Below are 25493 nucleotides of genomic sequence, written 5' to 3' on the forward strand. Positions count from 1 at the left end.
GCTCAGTAGCCATGGCATGCCATATTTGATTGAATATTTTTCTAAGGTTTTTGTACTACTTAATATTATTTTATTCCTAAACGATGCACATTAAAATGTGTGCATAGATAGTGCAGTTAAAAAGGCAACACTTTACAATAAGAATGACAAGAAAACAGAGCAGTGTATGATCTGTTGTGGGTTGGATAAATCCTATACGAACAAAAAGGTTTTTGAAAGGAGTGCTGTGAGCACTGCCCCTAGACCCTGCCCACTTTCCAGAATTCTTTTCACTAAAGGTTGCAAAGGGGCTGTAGCTCAATGATACAGCTCCTGCTTTGCATGCAAAAGATTCCTGGTTCAGTCCCCAGCATCTCCCGATAGGGCTGGGAAAACTGCCTGAAGTCCTGGAGAGCTCCTGCCAGTCATTGCTGACAGTACAGACCTAGATGACCAAATGCTCTAACTCAGTAAAAGGCAGTTTCCAGTATCCTTATGTTCCCGCACTGCAGCCTGAGCATTCCCTAGAGCAGCAGAGTTCCAGGGAAAATCGGCTGCCTTTTGCAAGGAAGCCCCCCGCTGACCAAGTACTGTTCTTTTTATTGAGAGACTCCTGATACATTTTCATGGAATCCCATGGCTCTATACAACTCAGTTGAAAAATCAAAATCACTGGTTTTAGGGTAATGTGGCAGGTATATGCAGTGCACTTTGCCCTTACAATGTGCTGTGTTTTGAATGTGGAGTATTGTATTTCCTTTGGAAGGGGCATAATAAATGGGGCAGTTTACCAGGGTCCATACTGTGTCTTGGCTGTCTGGTGGTCTATTTTATCAATATCTGGGCTAATTTGTAATGTTATTGGATCGCTTATGAGAGTGTCTTCTTGTTTTAATTGCAACTTACTGATGCAAGAACAGAAAACCGATTTTCTTTTTGGCTTTCTTGATAACACCAGTGATTTACTGAATCTCAGCCAAACTCCAAGGGCATTCAGAAAAGATCAGCAGAGTTGAATACTGGGGTAGTTTTGACTTTGTCAGTTACAGACAGGGGGAGTCTAGTCACCGACAGAGAAGCCTGACTCACTGGCTGCAAATCATGATTGCTGAATGCACACTGCCAAGTTGGAAATAATACCGTGACTTAAACTATGTTAATAGGTGATGCCATTAGGCTATCTCATTGAATAAAAGTCTTTATTTAGGTTTGTGCTTTTTCTTCCCAAAGCATTAATCTTGGGATAGTGTTTGAATTTGGAAGACACTGGGGGCCCAAATGTCATGTTGAATGTCCCCCTGTGATTGTAGTTATGGAGCTTTTAGTTATGGAACATTTTGTGTAGTTATAAAATATGCAAAACTGGTCAAATTTGGTAGGGAACGGTTATGCTAGCATTAAAGCCAGGACGATTCAGTTGCATTTTGTAGAGATGAGAAAACTGTGTGACACTTGCAGGTCTGAATGGAAAGCCTTCGTTGCTTGTGGTCTGTTATGTATCTGTGTGGTGCAAGATTTGTTGGGCTTTGCTTGCCTGACATTAGAAATCTGAGCAGAGACCTCAGTTTAATTTAAAACTGGGACCTCTTTATTCAGTGGTGAGCAACTTGTGGCCCTCCAGATGTTTTGCCCTAAAACTCTGGTCATCCCATTCACTTGGCTGTACTGGCTTCTACCGCTGGAGTTACAGTGCAGTAACATCTGACTGTTCAACAACATGTGGTCCAGCTACAGTTGCCCACCCTGTCTTTATTCAAGTGAACAGTGAAAAAGGTGGTTACTTCTCTATCACATTGCTAAAAGGAGGAGGAAGTGATGCCTCCCCCCCCCACTCAGTTCAGACACTTGCCATTGATCCAAAGTGGGGGTGGTGAATGTGTGGTCCTTGAGATGCTGTTGAATTGCAATTCCCATCAGCCCTAGCGAGCATATCTAATGGTGAGAGATGATGTTAGTTGCAGTCCAACAAGTTCTAAAGCATTATGCATTCTCTATTCCTTCTTTAGAGTGAGGGTGAAAGTACTGAAGTTGGCCTGTCAAACTAATCCAGGATAGAAACAGAAGCATTTTCTGTGCCACTGCTTTTTTTCCAGAAGGGACCCATGAAATGTTAGATTTTTTTACAAACCCAGGGATTCACTGGCTGATTCACACCTACATGCACCTTACTTGACCTGTCATGGTTTGATTACTAGATACTTGATAACTTGAAGTTTATGCATCTGCTCACTTCTTTTGAGTTTTATCTTCAGCTTAAAACTAAGGAAAGCATTTCTCTAAAATCATAATTGAGAAATGAATAACATTTTCCATGCACAAAAGATTGCCAACCAAATGTTAATTTCTGTTAAGAGAAGGACATTTAGTTTGGTACGGTGTGGGACTGGGATTAGGGAAACCTAGGTTCAGGTCCTCAGTTGAACCCATGTTACAAGGCTGTTGTGATGATAAAATGGAATGATGGATGATCATGTACACTAATTTGGGCTCCTTGGAAGAAAAGTAGGCTAAAACTATAACTTTTTGCTTAAAAAACCTATATCTAAGCAACTCCCCATTTTTATTTTGGCAAGCAACACTTGTAAATGCAATTGTATACTTTGGGCACTATGTACGGATTAGGATTGTAAAATGCATCTGCAGGCTTTGCAGGTCAAGCTTCTCATTTTCACAGCCCGGCCCTGATGTAACACATCTGCAGCCACACCTGCTGAAGGAGAAAGGAGTAGAGTTCATGTCATCAGCATACTGGTGGTAATGCACGCCAACATTTTGGATGGCCCAAAATATGGCGGACAATCCAACCCCTGGCAAACTCCATGGTGGAGCATCCATGGGTCCAAGCACTATTCCCCAAGCATCCCCTTCTGGAGCTGGCCATCCATGTAGGAGTGGAACCACTGCAATGCAATGCAATGCAATGCAATGCTATGCTCCTCAGAAAGGCAGACCAGTAGGATACCATGATTGAAGGTATTAAAACCCACTGAGAGATCCAGAAATATCAACAGGGTCACATTCCTTTTGTTTCTGTTATGACAAAGGTCATTATAAGGGTGACCAAAGCTGTTCCCATGGCAAAACTCAGCCTGATCTCCTGCAGAAACAGATCTGGGTAATCAATCTCATGTAAGAGTGTCCATCAGTATGAGGAGGTTGGGGGCACAACACCTTCCCTCGTGCTTACAGTTTTTAAACACCTGAAGAAGGCTGTAATGCACAGCATTTCCTTCTTTCTATTTGGACTGCACTCCTGCTTTAGCAGACCTTTCTACAAAGGTCTATTAACTTTTTTAGAACATCGAAAGGTATGTTGGCACAGTCGGATGTGATATTTCTGCTTCGTTTGATTGGAATTGTGCCTACTTGCTCTCCTTTACATTTCTTCTTTCTTATTGTTCCCAGTTTAATACCAGATTTCCTGGTTTGGTAAACTTAGTTTGCAGTGTTGCTCAGAGACCAGGAAACTGGTTTAAATGTTTGGTACAAACTAGGATTTAATTAACTTTGGCTTGCAATGTTGCTTTGGTGAGAACATAGTAAGCACAGTTTCCTGTTTCTGATACTACGACAAATGTCAGGAAGGCTGGTGTTAAATTGCAAGCATGAGGAGTAGAAGTATGAAGGGCAACTCCTGGGTACACAGTGCAGGTTTCTAAAGAACCAATCCATGCATTATGGATCGGAATGTAATTGCTGAATCAGGCTATTGAAAGTGTGTGGGGAGGTAGGTGACCCTGGGCCGAAGTTCACTAGGCCTTAATATTCTAGAATAGTCAAAAATAGCACATAGATTGATGCTTCTAGTTTGGTTGTTTTTGTGCAGTTTCAAATGACTTGGGAGAAAGTTTATTTATTTATTTACTCATTTAGTCCTCTTTTTTATGGAAAGGCAGAAACATTTTGGTACCATGGTATTGTGGCATATAGTTGCAATATTTGTGCATTTATATTCTGTTGAGTGGTCTTACAACTCTAGAGAAGGTAATAGACAGTGGAATCATAAGAATATAAGAAGACCCATGCTGAATCAGACCAAAGGCTTACCTAGTCCACCATTCTGTTTGCACAGTGGCCAATCAGCTGCCTAGAGGAAGCCCACAAGTAAGACAAGAACATCCTTCCACTCATGTCCCCCAGCTGGTAGGCGGAAGCTGTACTGCAAGTGATATATAGCCACCATGGCTAGTAATCATCAATTGCCTACCAGTGCCTGTTCAGAATTAAGTCCCAATGGGCAAAATGGGGCATACTCCCAGGTAAATGAGTATATCTCGCAGCCTGATACTATGAACAATAACAGAATGTTCATTCACTTGCTGTTTGCTATGTTTTTGCTCTTGCTGATGCTTAAGAGCCCTTGCTCAAATTGACCTTCTGCATATAGAGCAATATGTTTCAGTGATCCCACAGCCCCTGTGCTTGGCCTTGACATAAAATAAAATAGCACTTAGCTGGGCAGCTTGCCTGACTTGGTCCTCCCCATCAGCTAAATTTATTCTCCGTACAAGGTGTTTGGAAAATGCTCATCGACATCATGTGCTGGTTTTTCATCTTTCATAAGTATGAAGGGTCTGCCTAAACCCAATGCAGTTTAGATTAGTTTTTCCTGTTCCAGGGTAAATTGATCGATCATTTCTCCAATTAATGTGTAAATACATATTTATGATCTCATCCAAGTTTTGGAGATTTATTTCTCCTCCACCCACTGGCCCATTTCTGTGTGGATTCTCCAGATGCATTGTTCTCTCCAGTTCTTGGGAATGATGTTCTTGAAAGTGGGGGTGGAGATGTGTCATTTTCACTCAACATATAATCAGATTAAGTTTCAGTAGCTGTCAACATTAGTTATACTGGAATTGTATTCATAGGTCTGCCTGTTCGTTAGAAGGACTTAACTCAATAGGCATTCCTGCAAGCTTTATCTTTATAGTTTCTGAAATATTCCCCCTAAAGTGTTTTCACAATCTCTGAAGTGGCTGCTTAATTCAGCAATTACTTCTCTGATGCCCAATATGCTGATTATTATTTGCTAATATAAAAATATTGCTACAGTGATTTCATTAAGTCATTCTGTTTATGGAATGAGCTTCACAGGGGCGCTGTCAGTTCATTTCTCTGCACGGATAGATATTTGATTCTCCCACTTGGTAGAGGCATCTGCAGCTTGGCTTGTAATGTTGCATACATTATGCACTCTCTCTGGCATCTACTTCCTGGATTTTGAATACAAAGCAGATGTGTAATTCTAACATACTCCCCCCCCCACTTGCCCCTGGTCAAGTTTTGTTTTGACCTTTCACTTGAAGACTTACAACTTTTGAAAGAATATATTTTCCAGGCAACTTCACTTCTCATTTGTCCATACATCCAGTCTGATCGTAGCGCAGACTTGAATAACGCATAATAATAGCAGGTAACTAATCCTGGCAGAATCCTGCAGATATGATAGCACTGTCGGAAAAGTTGAAATTCCTGAAGGGAACTTTTGTGCATTTCTGTCAAGGATTAACCACAAGGAAATCCATTGAAGTCTTCATTACAATGGCTTGCTCCCTGCAGAGATTTGAGTGTTTGATGGGGGAAGGTCTTGGAAAACAAGGAGCATGTCTTATGGGAGAGAGGCAAGAGAATGAAGCATTAATGCCTACAGTGCAAAAAAACATGACTGCTATGTTCACTCGTTCCAGCTATGGCCTTATGCACTGTGCTCTTAGATAGCCACAATGGTAATGGCTTGGCTTGGCAAACCTCCTTTTGTTCCTTGAGCAGTTCAAATATTTTTGTGACATGGAATGATGCTTGAAGAGGATTAGTCATTAACTGCAGGTGTCACTGCTGCTACTTTCTATTTTTTCTATAAATAGCATAATTACTGCTATGAAGCAGTGGTACAAAAAGATATGTGAGGCACAATGCTTGGAGTCCAATAATCAAACTCATCTTTGGCAGCAACATACTGGAATGAACAAAACAACAACAAACCTCTTTCTGGCAGAGGAATGCCCCTGTCAGAGTGGAACATTTGCAACTTCTGGATTTTTAAAAGTGTTTCAACTTCATTTTAAGAAGGTTTGGGTTGAATAAATGCTCACTTTTTAACTTGCTCCAAGTATTCACATTAAGCAAAAGATTTTTTAGCAAAGCTGCTTGGATTATGCTTAGGGGTTTCTTATGGAACCAATATCATAAAGCTGAAAGGAACTTTTTTGACAGAAGTTACAAGGCTCCAAGATAGATTTATTGCAGGCATTATGTGGCTGGGAAATAAAACAGGTAGAGGGATTAATACTTATCTTCCTGCCCATGCCTTTCACTCCTCCAGCTCAACCAACTTCCGGAAGTTCTCTTAAGAGCATAAGAAAAACAATGCTGGATTATACCAAGAGTTCATTGAGTCCAGCTTTCTGCTTTCAGAAAATCCACCAGTAGGACATGAGTGCAAGAGATGCCAGCTACCCATGATCCTCGGCAGCTGGTGTTCATGGACTTCTACCCCTGATCCTGCAATTAGCATATCGCCATTAGAACTAGCTTTAGCTTCTAGGAATTTTTCCAATGCCCTCCTGCTCTCTGGCTGCCTTTTTTCCTGGCATCACCTCCTAGAACAGCCATATAATATCTGTAATGTCCTCCTAGAACACACTGCCTTTCTTAAAATTCCTCCTCAAAATCTTCCTTTTCTGTAATGCTTCTGGCCCCCGTCCTACCATAACTGAGCTAGTAATTTCACATTTTCCTTCTCCCATTTACTCCTCCCTCCCTTTGGACCAATGGGTATATAAATAGTTTAACAGGTGAAACACTGTTGATTGCCCTCGTCATGTGTTAAGTGCTCCAGGACCTGCCCCCCAGCACTGGCCATATTGTTTGGCTTGTCTCCAAGTGCCCACTCGTTATTGTGGCCATCTGAATTAAAGAAAGCTTTGTGCAATTGGCTGATATCTGTCAGCATGTAAGACTTGGGGTTGCACCAATCCCTTCACCATGTGGAAAGGAAAGCAGACAATTACTAAGTTTTACAGAGATCTGCAGGTTTCCTTAACTATGTAGACTTTGCTTAATTTCCCAACCAAAGATTCAGCCCTTCATACCAGGCTTGGTGCAAGCTCTCTTGCCGCTCGAAATGGGAAAGAAGGTGGGTTACCCTGCTCCCGCTGCCACGCCATCTGCTTGCAGCCCCTGGCCTGCCGTACTGCACCCACTTCCACACTCCCCATGCTCCCTTCCCTTCGCTACTGCACTGGCTGTATGGAAAGCCATGCAGTCAGAAGAAGAGGCAGTCTGGCTTTGATGAGCACCCCACAGAGCTCTCCGTAAAGGAAGCCGTGGGTGAACAGTTGCTCCAAACAACCTTGTCAGCTACTGCCTTGCTGTGACAAATGCCACAGTGGGGCTGTGTAGAGCACCTGCTGGAAGAAATGAGGCAGCGGGGCTGGAATAGTACAGGTCACTCTTCTCCTTCTCCATTCCCCGATGTGACACATCATCTTGCTTCATGCATGGGCTGTTCCTGCTTCAAATGCAGTCTAAATACCTACATTAGGTACAGGCACTCATTCAGTTTCCCTACACTTTTCCTTTCAAACAGGCAGCATCAGTAAGAAGCATAAAAACAGAGAAACAGAGCGAGTCAGAAGGAGTCTCCTGGGCCATCTAGTCTGACCCCCAGCTCCAGCCAGCTCCGCTCATGACATGCCTACCATGTGTATGTCCAGCCTGTCCTTAGACACCCTCACAGAAGCCCATTCCATACTCTCAGGGTCCTAACTGTTAGGAAGTACTTCCTGGCATCCAAATTGAACCTTGGTTCCCTGAACTTTGCTGTGTTGGAATGCGTCTTGCCCTCCTCTGCAGGGTAAAACAGGTCTCTACCCACCTCTGCATGGCAGCCCCTCATGTACCTATATGTTGCCAATAGATCCCCTTGGAGTCTCCTATTCTCCAGGCTGAAAAGATCCAACTCCCTCAGTCTTGCCTCATATGGCTTTTCCTGCAATCCGGCCACCATCCTTGTGGCCCAACTGTGTACCGATTCCAACCTGGCTATATTCTTCCTGTAATGTGGAGCCCAGAACTGAACAGACTAAAAACACAGCATCACAAAATGATTTTCAGTTTCTCCCTTCCTTTCAAAAGCGGTTTTGCAACATGCCCCCGCCCTGCCCCCACATGGCTTTTCAAGAAAGAAAATATCAGTTGCATGGCTTATTCAGTCTTGTTCATGTAATACAAGCTATTGGTCAGTAAGTGGATATGTGCTGTTGTGTTTCTTGAAGAACTCAATATCTCCATTCTTTAAAATCAGTTGACTTAATAAATGGTGTTAATATCTTCCTGACATCTAAAGATGTATTATCTAGTCGAGATGTGAATTGCAATGCTCAATTGTTGCATTTCTTGAGTTTCATTCTTATAGTGCTCTGGAGGCTCATCTTGAAAACAACCTGCTTCAATATTATTAAGCAATAATTCTGAGGAAAGTAGGTACATATATTGGGACTAGTGGTTTATTAGGAGCAAACCCCACTTCCATTATAAAATGGTTCCATATTTCCTTGAGCCTTTCTTCAAGTCAAAGAATGAGATTTTGAGCATCTATGCCTTCCATAGCAAATTCTGTAATGGGGGAATGTTAAAGCACAAACAACCTTGCCTGTAGTGGCTTCTCTTGGGTTTACAAAGACCAGATAATTGTGCATAAAATTAAATTTACTGAATGGTGAATTTTGTCACTGATTGATCCAGATCATTCTAGCAATTTATGGAGACAGTAAATTTTTCATTCAAATGCCATTGTAGTCTTAGGGAGATGGCCTTAGCATTCTGTCCAAGTTGGGGTTTTTTTTTGTTTTTGTTTTTAAAGGATGACGTTTGCTCACTAACAATTCAGGCAAATTTGAAATAAACTTTGCTGGTTAATGATTTGCTTGCTCTGTTGCTCTGGTACAGAAACAGTTCTCAAATAGTATTCTTCTGCTTTTTTATAGTTTTGCTATAAAACATTAACATTTTATATAAATAGTTTATGGGGATAAAGATGAAGTCTAGGCCTGAACTGGCATTCTCATGGATTGATATCTTTCTTTTCACTGTATTTCCATAGTGGTGGAGTCCCTGTTCCATTTCATTTTTATACCGAAAGTGCCCCATTCATCATACTTCATTTTGCATAGGAACCAGATTCCCTGCTCCATTGCAAATAATTGAATTATATTCCCTTTAATTTTACCTGGTCGAAAGAATACTTCTAATCAGGCCATAATGATTATAGTCCAGCCAGGGCCAAGTTCATGTGGTATATGATTTTTCAAACATGCACTTTCTTAAAAGAAGTCCAAAGGCACATGATACTGCAATTGTGCTGAGGCTAAATTTGTATTGTCTTAACATGTTTACTGTTTGTGTTGAGTACTGACAGCATGAAATAACCCAATCCTGGCTAGAGTTTGAAATACTTATTAAAACATTGACCATCTGATCTGCAACGTGAGTCTACAAAATATGCTTTATGAACAGCATACCAAGTGACTGATTCAGATTGCAGTTTCTAATTCATGTATTAATTTCTGATCCAATATAGATTAATGAGAAATGGGATGAACAGATGATGTCGTTATTTGTTTTTCAGCGCCAGGTCAAGACCTTTTTATTTAAACACTATTTTAACTGTTAAGGTTGATTTGTTGATTTTAAACTGACCAGACTGTTTCCATTATTTTATTTTATTTTATTTTATTTTATTTTATTTTATTTTATTTTATTCAATGAATTTTTTTGTATTTATATGTGGGATTTTATGATTGTAAGCCGCCCCAAGGCTTATGCGATGGGGGCGGCATATAAGCTGTCTGAATGAATGAATGAATGAATGAATGAATAAATAAATAAATTTGTCTTTGATATGCTCATGGTGTCCTTCCTTTCTCTTCCAGGTCGTTTGTATTCGCTCTACATGGAATGCGCTCTCACCAAAGTTGAGCTGCGACACCCGGCCACTCATTTTAAAAACACTGAGTGAACTATTTTCCCTTGTCCCTTCTTTAACTGTGAATTCAAATGAATATGAGGTATGTGGCTTTGCTGGTGGATGCTTGAGGATTCATTTTGGTCTGTACTTTAAATGACTTGCCCAGTGTTGCACTTGCTGAACTAATACACAGATTACAAGAATGCAGTTATTGTTTTGTTTTGGTTGGCGGGAGACGTATTCATTACCCCCTTCCTCCCTCTCTCCATTTTGTCCCCACAATAATCCTATAGGTAGGACAGAGTGAGAGTTGATGCACCCAGAGATGCCCAGTGAGTTTCATGGCTGAGTGGGGATTAGAACCCAGATCACCTAAGTCCCAGTCCAACTCTCTAACAAGTATGCAACATTGCCTTTCAATTTGTAGCCTTGCTTTAGCAAAGTCCGTGGCTGCTGCCTCCCGGACTTTGGTAGGATGCACTTAGCTAGGAATTGACCAGGCAAGACCTTTGCAGTTTTGCTAGTTGGGGTGTGTACTTGTGTACCTCCAAAAAGTCTAAGTAGATCTTGATCCTGATATTAAGGAGAATCTGAGTCTGAACATTGGTGGCCCCTACTTTGAACAGGGGCTGAGATACTTCTTCTTTTCTTCTTCTTCTTTAGGATATTTGTATGCCGTCCTTTGCAAGAGCCTCAGGACGGCTTGCACAATAAAATACAAATATCTAACATAACATAAATTAATTAATGACCCACTCTGGCTGCAATTAAAATATGATGATAAAATTCAATATTAAAGCTTATTAAAATATTGATTAAGTAAAAAGGTCTTAACCTGGCGCCGAAAAACATATAATGATGGCACCAGGCGGACCTCTCTGGGGAGTGCATTCCATAGACGGGGCACCACCGCAGAGAAGGCCCTCCTCCGGGTACTCCGTCTCCTGACATCTTTCACAGAGGGATATACTAACTATATCCAGCTGCTAGACTGATCAAAAAGTAATAGATATTCGACAGATTGGGGAACTAAAAAAATACTATTGTCTGTAGTAGGGATGCAGCTTCGGAGGAGGCTATTATAGCTGGTCTCAGTGGAGTATCTACCAACATGATAATATGGCTACTATGCTTAGATGTATGGGGTGACTTGGGAGCAGGTTGCTCACTACACCTGTTCCTCTAATTCAAGAACATGAAGAAAGGCAGGTTTTAACATGAAATGAACTATTTTGCACAGCATGGAAAGCTTGTGCAAGCTAATGAATTTTTTATTATTGTTTTGCACTCAGAAATGTCTGAGGAACCCTAATTTGTCTAAAATCCAGTAAATATAATTATTTTATTTCTCTGGATCTGAAGTCAACTGTTTAACAGTACAATCCTCTGCGAATCTGATCAGAGGTAAATTTCATTAGGTGCCATGGAATGTAGTCTCAAGTGCCTGTGACGGCAGTCGTACTGGTATGCCCTCTCACACGTTAGCTGTGCTTGAAAGGTGGGGATTCAGCATTGCTTGGCCCTACAAAAAACCCTTTTCACGCTGTATTGTGCAGCAGTACAGCTGTTCTGTATTCTCATTTTGGGGGAAAGCCGAGAGTAATGCTTTAATAAGAGACTTACCTGACTAATGGGACATAAGCATTTAGTTTGCTAATGTCATTGTGACTACAACAGTGTAAATGGTCTATGAATTGCCTCTTTAGAGGCACTTAAAGGTCAATTTCCCCCTCCAAGCCAAAATGGCACTTCTGTGCATTTTTATTGTGCATCATTGAATGTTGGCTCTTGAGTATAATTTTTGACCTTTGAAATTCTCTTTCTTACCACGATAAGGTCCATTGGTCTGCAGTTTGGGCCCAGCTAAATTGCTTAATCATTCTAGTTAGTGTAAATTGAACTTCAAAGCCCCTTGGAAACTTTGGACCCTTGCCCCTATTCTGAAAGAACTGTTAATCCATAAATGCCTATTTGGATTATTCTCTCAGGGCCGAGGTATTCTTCACTTGAATCTCCTATCCTGTTGCTCAAATGAAAGCAGGTGCATATTCCCAAGTGTGATTGTCTTCTTTTTGCAATTTTGTAGAAATTTAAAGCTCAAGTTGTCAGTTTCCTGTGGAGCCATACACAGAACAAGGTGAGACACCAGAAAATAATGACCATGCATTTCCCCAGTGATTTACCCAAGGGGATGGTAGGCAAAGGATCTGAGAAGGCCAACCCACCTCCCTCCTGTGTTGAGTCCTATACTGCCTTGGGAACATATAAGCTGTGATCACATGGGCCAGGCTGCTTCATGTCCATGATGGCACCACTGCAGAAAAGTTATCAGATTACACACACACAGGCACACACACCCAGTGTGCCTAGTATACAACATCATTCTCAGTAATCCCTCTCTGCTACCTTTCTATGAGGACTGCAAAACTACAAGTTGGCTTGCATGTTCCGCCTTGGAAACACATATTTTTGTCTGCTGCCTTTCCCGGGTTCCAGTTAGCCTTCTCAACACAGTTTTTGAGTTCAACTCTTTGCGGCGTCAAGCAGTGAGCTTATAGTCAGGAATGATGGAAGTTGTAGTCCATCTGAGGGTGGGAGGGCACTAGACTGGGGAAGGCTGGTTTAAGTGAATAGGCAAATTAAACTTTTCCCTTGCTTCTCTCCGGCTACTTAATACAGAGGTGTATGGCTTTTCTTCTCTAGGATCCTCTCGTAGCCACCTCTGCATACATCTCTCTCTCTCAGTTTGGTTCTGCAGAACATACCATACTTCATCTTCCTGAACAGGTAAGGTGCACCTTCATTCATACATGGGAGGTGAGCAGGGCTGGCTCTACCATTAGGCAGACTAAACCAGTTGTCGTGGCCACAAATGGTGGGAGGTGAACGTAAGGTGTCGGAGGACCCATCATCTGTCTACCATGCAGTTAGTTCTGCTAACCAGAGTTAGCCTGCTTGTTCTTAGTGCCGTGGAAGATGTGGTCCCACCCTCAGTGCTGAAGAATCTGGCTGTCTGGTTGCACATGGAAGGTGAGGGTATGCCATCTTGTTCCAAGCAGCAAAATGTCTTGGGCAGCCCCTAAGGAATGTTTTCCCCAAGGCAGTTAGAACGCTTTCCTTTGCTAAACTCTCAGACAGGGTTTTGAACACTCATTAAGCTTTGGCTGTACTTGTCATTTTTTTCCTCTGTGTACATTTAACATATAATGATTTTATTGCATATGTTATATCATGATTATTACATTATATTTATAGCCTGAATTTTTGTTTCTTGTGAGGAACCCAAGTTGGTTTGCCTAGCCCTCATTCACTCCATTTTATTCACACAAAAACATTCCTGTGAGGTAGGTTAGATTGAGCTTCAGTTACTAGCCCAAAGTTGCACCATGAGTGTCATGCCTGTTGGGGGACTGAAAGTCAGATCTCCTGGGTCCTCAGTCCAACAGTCTAACCACTACGCCTCTCACTATAGGATTTTGTTATTTATAGTTTTCTGAATTTCCCCCCTGTTTTGATTTGCCAGAAAGAGTGGTATGAAAGTATGTTATCATTGCAGGAAAATTCTGGAAAAAGGCTAGCATAGGCAAGGAGGAGTGAAGAAAAATCAAAACTTTGCTGTAATTTTGGGTTTAGATCTGCTCTCTCTCTTTCTCCCCCTCGCCCCTCCCCACACACAAACACAGACACACATAATATAATAATTATTAAAGTAGATGGAAATCCATTCATTTTTTTTAAAGTTCAGCCGGGTTCGGTTAGTTTAAAATGTTTCTTTCTTCCACTCTCTGAGCATCTCAGTAGCCTCGTTCATGTGCTCTGAACCTGACTAGCTAAACATGTAAGGGGAGGGAATGTTCTAGCTCCACCCACCTTGCTTGTCACCCTTTACGCATACGGGGTGACAGGCTGAAGAAGAAAGCCTCTTCCATCTGCAGGGGTGCTCCATGCAACCCAGCACACCAATTATGCAGCGTTCCAGACAGAGGAAACGCTCTTCTTCACCTGTCACCCACGATGAGTAGCGAGCAATGGAATGCAGCAAGGCTTGGGGGTCTCCCACTCCTGCCGTGCACTCCCTAAGCTCATCCAGGGCCCACAGGTGTCACTGAGGCACTGTCCGGTTGCCGTAAAGTTCTTCTGGCTCTTATGTGTGGGTGGGTAGGGCAGTGCCATCTTTTTCGCTGTAGAGAGCAAAAGTGTTCGTTGCAGCAACTTCTGCACACCTCTGAGATGTAAGCTGTCCTTTTCATTTGAAATGAAGGGTCAGGAAAGGGAAGACTATTCCTCTACTACCTGTCTCTACCCTGTTTCCCTGTATCATTCTTCTGTTCAGGTACTTTCACTGTACCTTTAACAAATGGTATTTTTTAGTTAAAGCTAATTGTTTGGTTGAAAATCCATGCATCTGTGTGTAATTTTGTATTGGAAAGTGACTTATAAACACAGCTGAAGGATCTGTAGGTTGATAATAGGCCAGTAGAATACTGAAGTCATACTTCTCTTCTTCAAAACTGACGTTTATCCACTTCACGGATTTCTTATCCTTGGTTGGACTTAATGGAGGCAAATGTACTTTTCAGTTTGTGAAGCTGTGGGAAATCTGTATGTATTTTCCTTTTCATGGATGACTCATACAGGCAAGGCCAGAGTTAGACCATGATGAAGAAATGGATATCACTGAAGAGGACGGAGATGAGGAAGAGGTGGATCTCTCTGTTCCTGGTGCTTCATATATCAAATTGATGTCACTCACTCCCCCTTCTGTTTTTCCAGGTATAATGCAGTCATAAACTTTGATTTCCGTTGAGGCCTTCTATGTCATTGCTTCCGTTCCATGTAATGTCTTAACACTGTTGCCAAATGATTGGCTTAGAAGCAATGCTATCACTACAGTTAAGCTGCACTAAGTGATCCACTTAGATCAGTGGTACTGTGGATCAGGGACAAGAAAATGGCCATCACCTTGCAGAGACATCTGACTGGTTGAAACAGAGTGCTGGAATGATGGATCTAACTCATTCTTAAGCTCTGAGAAGTTATTCAACACACCAGGCCAAAAAATGCTTTTGATATTTGGAGACATTCTTATATCATAGATATGATATACCTGTAGCTATGTAGAACCAAAGAACTGTTGCAGAAAGATCAAAAGTAAAAAATCTGGGCAAATTATTTCAAGAGCATTTGTGTTCTGTACTAGTTCAGATATTGGAGTGAGGAGGCACTTGCTTTTTTGCTTTCAAATTATTTTGAAACGTAGGCTAGGAAAAGCTCATATTCTCTCTTGGGTATTGAATTATGCTTTGGTCCAGCCTAGATTTAATATATGCAAGGAGAAGACAATGTGAGGCAAATGCACTAAAGAGTGTGGATGAAATTGGCAAAAAATGCAATCAGGATATCCTGCAGTATAAACAGCAGCTTAGTTTTGTGGTCACATTAAGTTTTTGATTTGTCTAGCAGAACTGGCATTATATTTATAGGGAAACTCCCCTGCTTTTCTATAAATATTCAGCTCATTTTTGTCATGCTTCCCTCTGGCTGTTATACTGTTATTAAATAAAAATGGAGCTGTTTTTTAATGAGAAAGTTTGCAGAGGTGGGATGAGAAAAGAGTGGTGGGGGTTGGTGGGGTTTTTTTTTTTTTTTTTGGAGAGACATTCCAGAGTCTGGCTGGGTTCTGTTAACTGATTCTGTGACACTTTGTGTATGTCTGGTTTACAAGAACAAGCAAATGATCTTTTATCCCATGGTTGCTGCAATTCGTAGGGATCTCAGCATTGTGTCTGGTACAGGAAAAATGTGCATCAGAGCCACAGGGTTAATGTGAAACAGTTGTTCCAAGCCCCCCTTTAGAAGGAAAACAAAGGAGAGTAACTTTTCATTATATAATAAAAAGCACTAACAGACTGTTAACCTAACCATGTTGCCAGGAGTTGGAAATTCATGATGGAGAAAAGGGTAACCCTGCTGCAGACCCTCCCATACAAACCTATGTTGTCTGAGTGACTGCATTTTACTTTCACAAGTGTAATAACATTACAGTAATTCTTTACAACTCCAGTGGCAAACTTGGGTAGAGTTTAAAAACCATGGCTGTAGGGTCCTTGATTAGTCTTACCTGTTGCATTGATTGATTTTTTCAATATCTGTTGTTTGGATGCTTTTGTTTTAAATAGCAAAGATTCTCATGTAGGTGAGCAACTGGAGCTACACTGGCCAAGGTAAAGGTCATTTCTGCTTCTGTTGTTCCATACTGGTAAGTCAATGATCAAACAAAGAGCGCATTGATCGACATATAAAACAGCTCTGGCTGTTTGTTTTTTCTCCTGAGCTGGAACATCTGACACCATTTATTGAAGGTTTCCTGAGGTGATGTTTTGAGTGGGAGGTGAACATGGAGTTGCACAGGCTTGCTTAGAAGGTATGAGAACTGTGACCTTGGTGCTGTCAGCTGAATATGGAATTACCAGTTATTTCAGCCTAAGATTCCCAGATAATTGCTGTGGTTCTCCATCAGCTGGGTGGTTCTTATTTCCCCAGTCAATCACCTCTTTCTTTCTTTCTTTCTTTCTTTCTTTCTTTCTTTCTTTCTTTCTCCGCTTAAGCATTTGAAGAGTTTGCAGCATCGCTTGTGAAACAGGAGATGGCCAATATGCCTCGTGGAATATACCATTCTGCGCTGAGAGGAAGTGCGGTTCGATCAGATCAAGGGAAGACTGTATCAGGGGTTCCAAACTTCATGTTGAAAATGTATGAGAGGAATAAGCAGCCAGGGCTAAAGCCTGGCCTTGCAGGTAAAGTTCCCTGAGAGTAGCTGAGCGTAAGACTGTCACTTGGAAGAATATCTTTGGTCAGCTGAATTGTTTCTTTTCCACTTAAAAAACCCCGCATTATTGGTATGTTCCCTTGCAACAAAGTGTTATCCAGACAATTCACCAAATAATAAACTGTGTACTGCAATTAGCATAAAGAGGGAAACAGCTCATGTTTAAGATGCAAGACAAATGCCTTATTCCATTTATTTCTCATCCTTATTCCAATGAGCTCAAGGTGACATAAGTAATTCCCCTTCTCCATTTTATCCTCACAACTTTGAAGGGGTGGGTTAGGCCAATTGGGCCAGTATCACCCAGTAAGCTTCATTGCTGGGTGAGGATTTGAATCCCACTCTTAGTCCAACACTCTTGATTGGTAACAGTAAGACTTTTAAAAGCCTGGAGAAAAGAAGGCATTTGTTTGGTGAGGCTCCTTGGGGAGGAGATTTGACAACTGAAACAGTATCACTAAAAAGTCCTTTTTGCTAGTAGCCACCTGCCACACCTCATTGACAGAGGCAACCAAAGAAGAGCCCCTAAGATCAAGTCAGGGTCTGGTTAAGTACATGACAGAAGAGTCAACTCTTTAGTTAACATAGTCCCAGGCTGTAAAGATCAAAGCCAATGCCTTGAATTGGGCTTCAATTCAAAGTTTTTATTTTGCTAGTTGTGTCAGTTCCCGAAGCCTCTTCCCCTCTTCATCCTACACCCATCCTATTTTCCACTCCCATGGCGCTTACTGGAATCCCAGTCACAGCAATGACATTTCCTTTTTCTCAGTGTTTGAGAAACTGGTAGTCAGCAATAGCAGCAATTCTATGGGACAGGCAGAAGCAGGAAAAGTCAATAAATCAAGTTTCCTCTATATACTATAGTCAAGTTTATTTTTTGTTTAATGTGCCAGAGCTGTTTTCATCCCAGAAAGCAGAAACCAACTTGGGATAATTAAGCTGGGATAAGAATGGGATTAAGGGATAAGAATGCAATGTAAAACTAATACAAATACCTTATTTGTAAAACTAATTATTTTTACTTAAAGAGATTTCAGATTGAAGAATGTTAGACATAATTTCCATAGTCCCTCTGGCTTTCCTACTTTCAGCTTTCCCTACTTTTCCGGTAATACAACCTTTTGGAGTTATCGGTGATCTAATGCATGTATTATATTTTATTTTCTTTTAGCTGGCATGTTGTTGAGCTATGATCTTCCAATCCATGTGGGTAAGGATGGCAAACCTATCAGTCGGTTTCTAGCCAGTCGGGGGCGCAACTTCCAGCAGATGTTAGTAGCGCTTATCCATGAGGTAAATGTTGCTGCTTTCTGCTTGTACAACCATTCTGTGTCCTTTCCTTTCCCAACCTGAGTTTGCGTTTGCTTATTTTAATTAGGAAATGGTAGCTGCAAGCTGTGTGATGCTGTAATTTACTCTTAATTAAGTAAACTTGCTGTGAGGAACAATTAAGGAGAATGGAACATATAAATACATCTAATAAAATGCTCTCTGTGCTGAAATGTTTTCTCTGAAGATCATCAATATAAATCAAAGCTGAAGTTTTCCCTTCAACTCTTCCTAGCAGTTCTGACTAATCTGCTTACAGTGCTGTCAGATTTGGGCCTGTCTGAAAAACAATTAGGGGATTGCAACCTGGGGAGTGACCCCTACCTCCTTGTTACTGTAATAATAACACAGCATATCTCTTAATTGTTCCCAGCACCCCAGGATATTACATTGATGTGGCTGACTGTGTGTACCAAGCTTTTGTAAACTGAAGCTTTAACCTCCCATGTGAAATGTGACTTGGAGTGGGGACAAGAATAAGAAATGAACATCCGATTAATAATTACAGAAGCTAAGCAAGACCTGGTTATCAAATATTTTCATTAAATAGAGCATTTACAGCAACTGATCTTTAGTAGAAACTGCAAACACCAGACATACAGTCAGGAGAAGAACATGTGAGAGCAAGAATAGGTGTCTTGGTATCTCCCTTGAAGTGCATCAGAATTAATAAGATTGCACAGCATTATGGGCAATAGCACATATTTCTGGAGAAAGGTTTTGGTCAGACACCATAACTAAAAGTGATAAAATTTTTTATATCTCTTCCAGCATTTGTGTGACAGCCATGACTGCAAAGTAGGAATATTTCATCTGTGCCACGGAGGGCTTCTTATGTTAATATTTCTGGAAGGCATCATATTGTAAGCTGAATGTATCAAAACTGCCTTCAGGATAATGCTATATTCATGAAGCTAAGCAGCCAGGGCAGGCGGAATGGTGCTTCACTTCATTATTCCTGTGATTTCCATTGATCTGTCTCTATGCTCATAACAGGTACTCTGCAGGGCCAGTAAAAACAGAGTTATTGAGGGCCATTTTGGATAATACAGAGTCAGGAAGTAAACCTTATTGAAGGGGGCATATCCTTCTAAAAAGGACAATAAATAGGGAGCCTAATGATTCTATTGAAAGGTTTTTCTATTTTTTAAATAGCATCGCTTAACCTAGAACTGGACATTACAGGATGCAGAGCTGCCATGGCTCTGTGTTTCTTTCACTTCTCTTTCTCCCATGATTTCTAGTAATATTCAGTATATAACTTAATAGCTTTGTACATTTTTACTACCCCTACATCACTGGCTGCTTGTGGTGGCAGTGGAACTTGTGGTCAGGTCATGTGTTGCGTTTGACAGAGAAAAGAGAAGCATACATGGGGCTGTGGTTTTCACTGGCAGCCACTCATGTCTAGCTCTTGTTCAACCCAGCTAGCTTTAAAAAATAGTCCAAAAGCAAATGCAATTATGTCTTGTCTTCTGATAAAGAACAAAAGAGCACGACATTTGCGGAAAGTGTCCGTGTACGTAGTAATTTTTGAAAAAGACAGATGTCTGTTTATGACAAACATAATGGTTGCATCTTTTTCTCGTGTGAAGGGTTAAGTAGATCTAAGAGCTGATTGGGGTATTCTTAAATGGACTCATTAAAGTCACTTCTAGGTCAGTAGCTGGCGGTTCCATTTGGCCACCAGCGTAATGCTAATGGGGAAAAAAGAGAACTAGATGAGTCAGATCTGTGACAATGGCCATTAAGTGTGTGTGTGTGTGGTTGGCTGTCATATCAAAATGGTAACAGAGTAGCTTGTAAGCCAGCTTCTGGGAGAAAGTGAACAAGAGCTAGGGAAAATCCAGTTTGGGAGAAAATACAGGATAGGAATGTAAATATTTCAGACCGTCCAAATGAGGATGGTGTAGAACATGCTGATGAAAAGACAGTGGAACATGGCAGCTGGTCAAAGGGCCAAGGGGTTAAAAGCAACCAAAGTCATTAGCAGAGGGGCACAACGTATAGGTGTTTTTATGGCTCTGCTAAAAGTGTCTTGAGTCAATATGAGGGGGCAAGAGTGCTTGCTAACAAACACAAATATAATTAAATAATGAAAACCTGATGGTACAATGTGTAAGGAACTTGGTTTGTGGGTTTTTTAAGCCATCCGATTTTCCCAGCTCACTTCCCCAGATTCTAGCCTGTTCTTCCTCTGCCCTAAGATTGACTTGCATTGCGAGCTTGCATGAAGAGGCAGCTCCCGCTGTAGTGCTAGGGAGGGACATCTGCTGTGCAAGAGGAATTCTGCTTCCTTACATGTAGGCTCGGCATGCGTAGCAGGAGAATAATGTGGCACAAAGAAGGGACCCACTGGCATTCCTAAGAGTTTACAGACTTGATTGTGGCTCAGCTTGCTTCCTAGGCCAAGGTCGAAGTCCAAAGAACACAAGGAAGTTGTATTCTGGGTGGAATTTTGCATCATTACTATTGAGAGATTCAGTGGGATAAAATTATCCCTAGATAGAAGTTCTGTGAAGATGACAGGGAGGGGTCTGTTGGTAGCTAAGTAGCTCTGTATGTCAAAGATAAGGTGTCCCTAGAACTAGAATACTAAAGAGGAGCCTACTCCTTTTTGAATTGCTGTGGATGATAATACCAGGCTGAAAAGTAATTTAGTACTGAGGACAAAGTGACTGTGGATCAAAATGCTCAAAGCGTTTTAGATACGGTGAAGGAAATTGGGGAGTTATTCCTATTTGCCATCAAATTTGCCATCACCCAGACTTATGGTGAACCTGGGAATGAATGCTTTCCAAAATGTCCTGTCCTTGACAGCCCTGGCTCACCTTTTGTAAGCTCAAGGCTGTGGCTTTCTTTATGGAATTGATTCTTCTCGTATTTGGTCTCCCTTATCTTCTTCTGCCTTTGACTTCCCCTAGCATTATTGCTTTCCCCAATCTTGAAGTGGTTTGGATGTGTAGATGTTGAGCATGCAATATCCTGAATATCAATATTCTGCTCAGATGGTCACATTTGAATGGGGGATCCATCCACACTGTTATCACAGGTTTGAAATAAAGGTTTGTTCCCTAACAAAATTTCTTATGTGCTGAACCTTGTGAGTGATACTGTCTCCTCACAAAAGTTTAAATTCTGTTTTAAGATTGTGTAGCATGTTACTTATGACCAAAACAGGCATTATTTAAATCTGTTCCTAGTACCTAGAGGTATTTATTTTCATTTTTAGTGTAGAGCAGGGCTTTTTTTGTCATAGAACGCACCGGAACAGCATTCCGGCACCTTTTTTTGACGGATTTTTCCAAGTGATTGTGAATCGCCCTGTTGGGCGTAGCAGATCGGTGGCAGAACTGATTAACATAGTGCCTGCGGGCTGTTTATGTGTCAGCGCTGATTGTTGGCACTGATTGTGAGGGTGCTGCTCGGCTTGGGACGCTGCTCGACTTGGGATCGGTTGTGTGGTTATGCACTGACTCAGCCAGCGGCGACCATTGTGTAAAATTGTGACCCCAAGATGTGAGTTCCGGCACTTTTTTTTTTTTTTTTTTAAACCAAAAAAGCACTGTTGTAGAGCAAGCACAAGGAACCCTGACCAGATTGGGCTCCTTATGCTTATTTTGGAAAAAAATGAAAAAAGAAATAACTGCTATATATGGATTTAAGTAAGTTATTTATCTATTAGAATAGTATTCCACCTTTTTCTTTTTTAAAGAACTCAGAGCAGCTTAAATCATTCTCCCCCTGCTGCTCGCAGTCTTATCCCCACAACAACCATCTTGTGAGGTGGGTTGGGCTGAGAGTGGGACTGGTCTCAAGTCATCCAGTTGGCTCCATGGCTAAGTGGGGACTAGAATCTAGATCCCCTAAGTCCTACTCTCTGAACTGCTACATTGCACTGGCTCTCCATTTGTTTTGGCTCTCAGAGTAAGCTGTTTTGTTTCTTTTTCTGGTGCCTGTTTTCTCTCCTCATACTTTTGTATTTCCATTCCTAATGTAAAAAATATGTTCCATGCTTAGACCAAGAGCAGAACAACCTGGGTTATCGCACTGTGAGTGGCCAGTTAGTGGGCAGTTTGCACCACTCAGGCTGAAAATGACCCTCCAACTCTAGGATGCTCCTCTTACTCAGGAGTTAGAGTAATTGCATGTTGGTGGCAGATGCAGAATTGGGGTTGAAGCAGGCCTTGGCCTCAGTGTAGCCGGGCAATCAGCACAAAGGCCTCCTGGGAAAGACCAAGAGCTGACCTGATGGCTGCATTTAATCGAGCTTAGTTGACTTGGGCTGCAATCCTGTGCATGTTTAGACAGAAAAAAAATCCTACATTAACATGCACACTTAATATCTGCACTGTTTTTACAAAGTCTCTTTTTGTGAAGAGGTACTTTACCATTTTTTGTGGCTCCTGGGAGAAAAGATTTTCCTTCTTCAGAATGAGGAAAGTACTTTTCTCCCTCTAAAAAGTGACATGGCTGTCTTTATTCCACTTCACATAACCTCAAGATTTTTATTTTGTCTGGTGCTGTTTTCTTTCTTTATTTCATTTTGGATTGGCGGGCATCCAGAAAAATACGTACACATTTTTGTATTAACTCTGAAATGGGAAAAAAATAAATAAAGCTAACTGAAAAAATAATGAGAGAGAAATATGCCTTTTATATGTCTTTTAAAACTCTGCTGGTGCAGTTCATAACTGTCATGCATGCAATTTTTCTGAAGGCTCAGAGAGGTGAAGGTAGCAATAATTTTATTCCTTCCAGTATTAAATAGCTTAGGGAAAGGTAGCTTGAAATGGCAGTTGGATTTTTAGGGCACAGAAGACTGCTTCTTTAGCAAGAAAAGGGAAAGCAACAACTGGTAACTGAAGTCCTAACCTTTCGAGTTTGGTGGTATGACTGTTTCACTTACTTCTTTGGGACTTCTATTTCCTGATTTAGCACATTTCTATATGGATAAATAATGCTGGCTGGGTGGTTCAGAAAAATTAAATGCTAAAATACTATCTGATAATACAAAATATACATTTTAAGTGTTTCCTGTTTCCCTTCAGAGAAGATGAAAAGCAAAAAGATTGATGTTTATAAACATAGGATTAGGGAATGAAACACATATTTTACTGAAGAGACAGTACAGGCAGTTATTCCTTCTCTTCCTCTTCTTCCAAGAGAAAATGGCATTAAGACATTGTCAGTGGCCACTCAAGGTTGTGCACAGGGAATCCCTCAGTAGGTCCCTTAATGGAGAGAACGCAGTGAATTTCTCTCAGACTGCCTTTTGACTTACTGGGGTGCTTCTGGGCAAATGAGAATGGCTGTACGGGTGGACAATGGACTCTTTTCCAGTCTGGGGGCTTTGGCAAATACCTGACCTGGCTATCAAGTCATGCTTGATTAGATAAATTGGTGCTCTGGTTCAGTTAAATTTAGTCTAAGCTTTTTATGACATAGAAGTGGGCAACCAGCAGACCTAGAATTGCATACAGCCCTTGGCCTAATTTCAAAAGCTCTCCGTATGCAATCAGCTCAGACTCCTGGCAAGAGTCCTTAACAAGACTCCTGTTAAGGACAGAAGGGCACTGCATCTCCCTGGACAGCCAGAAACAGAGCAGGGTGGGGGGAGAAGGGTGTGTGTGTGTGGGGGGAGACCCCCCTCTCCATCCCCCCTGCTTTTGTCCTGCCTTCTATTAGCATGGAGCTCCTGATGGAAAGTAAATGTAGCCATCAACAGAAACAAAAAAGTTCAGTTCCCATGTTCTAATCAGATTACTTCCATACAGTTTGAATATTCCAGGTACTTACCTTTGCAGAAGTGTCACCTTAGTCCTGTTGTAGTTCATTTATGGAAAAAAAGCTTTATTTCAAGGAAAAGCTGGTTGGAGAAGACCTGAATTGAAAATGGGACCAGCTATTATATCTGTTCTTCCTTTTGTGAATGAATTACTATTGCACTGCTTCATCAGGCTGGTATTTTGAAGTATGGCATTTAACTTGAATTCCAGACCCAACACACACACACACACACACACACACACACACACTGCTTCTTTAAAAATCTTTAGTGCTTAAACATCTTTGAAATGTAAATATAATATTACATTGGTATGAACATCAAAATGTTTAATGCTAAAAATGCTTAATTTGAAACATATTTGGTGTTTGAACTATTATTCCCCAGTGCCCTGCATCATATGTCGATAGAATGTTAAAACATTCCTAAAAAGGAGAACCTGGCTTCAAGTGCATACCTCACAAAAGAGCAAGGCATACACAGGGATTATAAAAGGAATTGAAACATGTGGAGAAACAGCAATGTAATGTTACAGTACTGAAGCATTTTCAAAAATGTTGTTATATAAAGCTGCTTGAGAGAATCTGTTTATAATTAGTGAGTGTAAAGTATTTTTAAATATCAAAGAATCCAGCACATTACATGGCTTGTTTCCAAATATTCCTTCCATGACTGGCTTTAGTGGATGACAGGGTCAGGCGTTTGCCTGCACCCCAGGGGGAGCAAAAGCCCAATTTCTCAAGTACTCCAAGTGAAAAATGCAGATTAAGAGGATTCCCAGTAGCTTGCAAGTTCTGCCTCTTTCAGATGGAGAGGCTACCCAGTGAAGTTTCCTTGCTTGAAGTTGCCCCAAATACTGCAGCACAGTGGACTCTTACTTTGATGTCACTTCTATGAATCGATGTTTTGGGGTTAATTTTATGATGGGAAGGAAAACAATCAGATATGTGACAACCTATATAAAATAATATTTAAGTAGTACACATTCTGCAAGGTTTAATTTTAGGTAGAAAGGGCTGCCTGCAGTGCCTTGATGAATCATTTGCTTTGCTAATTTCATTGAAACAAATTATTTGTGTCAGCTGGTCACTGAGCAAGTGCTCAGTTTAAATTCTTGGTTGGTTTCAGTATTAACTGACATTAATAAGCTTTATTTATGTTAAATTACTGCCCGCAGAGGAAATAGTACCTCCAGTTTAGAGCCCCAGGAATAGTGAGAAAAGTAGTGTGTGTTTGTGTGTTTATAATTTGGCAGCAAGATGGTCTGCAATTTGCGGCCCCTCCCAAGATATTATTGGAGTCATGGTTTTCCTGTTTTTCATCTGATGAAAGGATTCTCCAGGCTGCATATTCACAGACTGGAATGCTAATGACATGCCTCTGAGTTATGGTAGGCTTGGAATAGCCCTCTCAGCCAGACCATACTGACTCCATCTTACTTGGGTCCAAGAGACAGAAATCTCCCTTTTGCAATCAGTGAGAGGCCAGGTCACCTGATGTGGGTATTGCAGTGCAGATGACCCGGCTGAGGTCATCTGTAGGCCAAGCTCCCACTTAGCCAGTCTATTCAATAGCAAACAGTCTGGGTGCTTTAGCAG

At 41.2% G+C, this 25493-nt stretch overlaps 1 protein-coding gene across 4 annotated transcripts in view; it reads left to right on the forward strand.

Annotated features, from left to right (window-relative positions):
* The window catches only part of FOCAD (focadhesin), a 147997-nt gene that overhangs the window by 63219 nt on the left and 59285 nt on the right, over positions 1-25493 (forward strand). For all 4 annotated transcript variants that reach the window (XM_044427581.1, XM_044427582.1, XM_044427580.1 and 1 more), the window contains 6 exons: positions 9915-10049; positions 12036-12086; positions 12653-12736; positions 14587-14722; positions 16558-16746; positions 17950-18071. In XM_044427581.1, coding sequence (XP_044283516.1) covers positions 9915-10049; positions 12036-12086; positions 12653-12736; positions 14587-14722; positions 16558-16746; positions 17950-18071 — 717 coding nt within the window. The remainder of the gene's footprint in view (positions 1-9914; positions 10050-12035; positions 12087-12652; positions 12737-14586; positions 14723-16557; positions 16747-17949; positions 18072-25493) is intronic.

Source organism: Varanus komodoensis, unplaced genomic scaffold, assembly GCF_004798865.1.
Source record: "Varanus komodoensis strain SLA01 unplaced genomic scaffold, ASM479886v1 scaffold19, whole genome shotgun sequence".
Classification (NCBI taxonomy): Eukaryota; Metazoa; Chordata; class Lepidosauria; order Squamata; family Varanidae; genus Varanus; species Varanus komodoensis.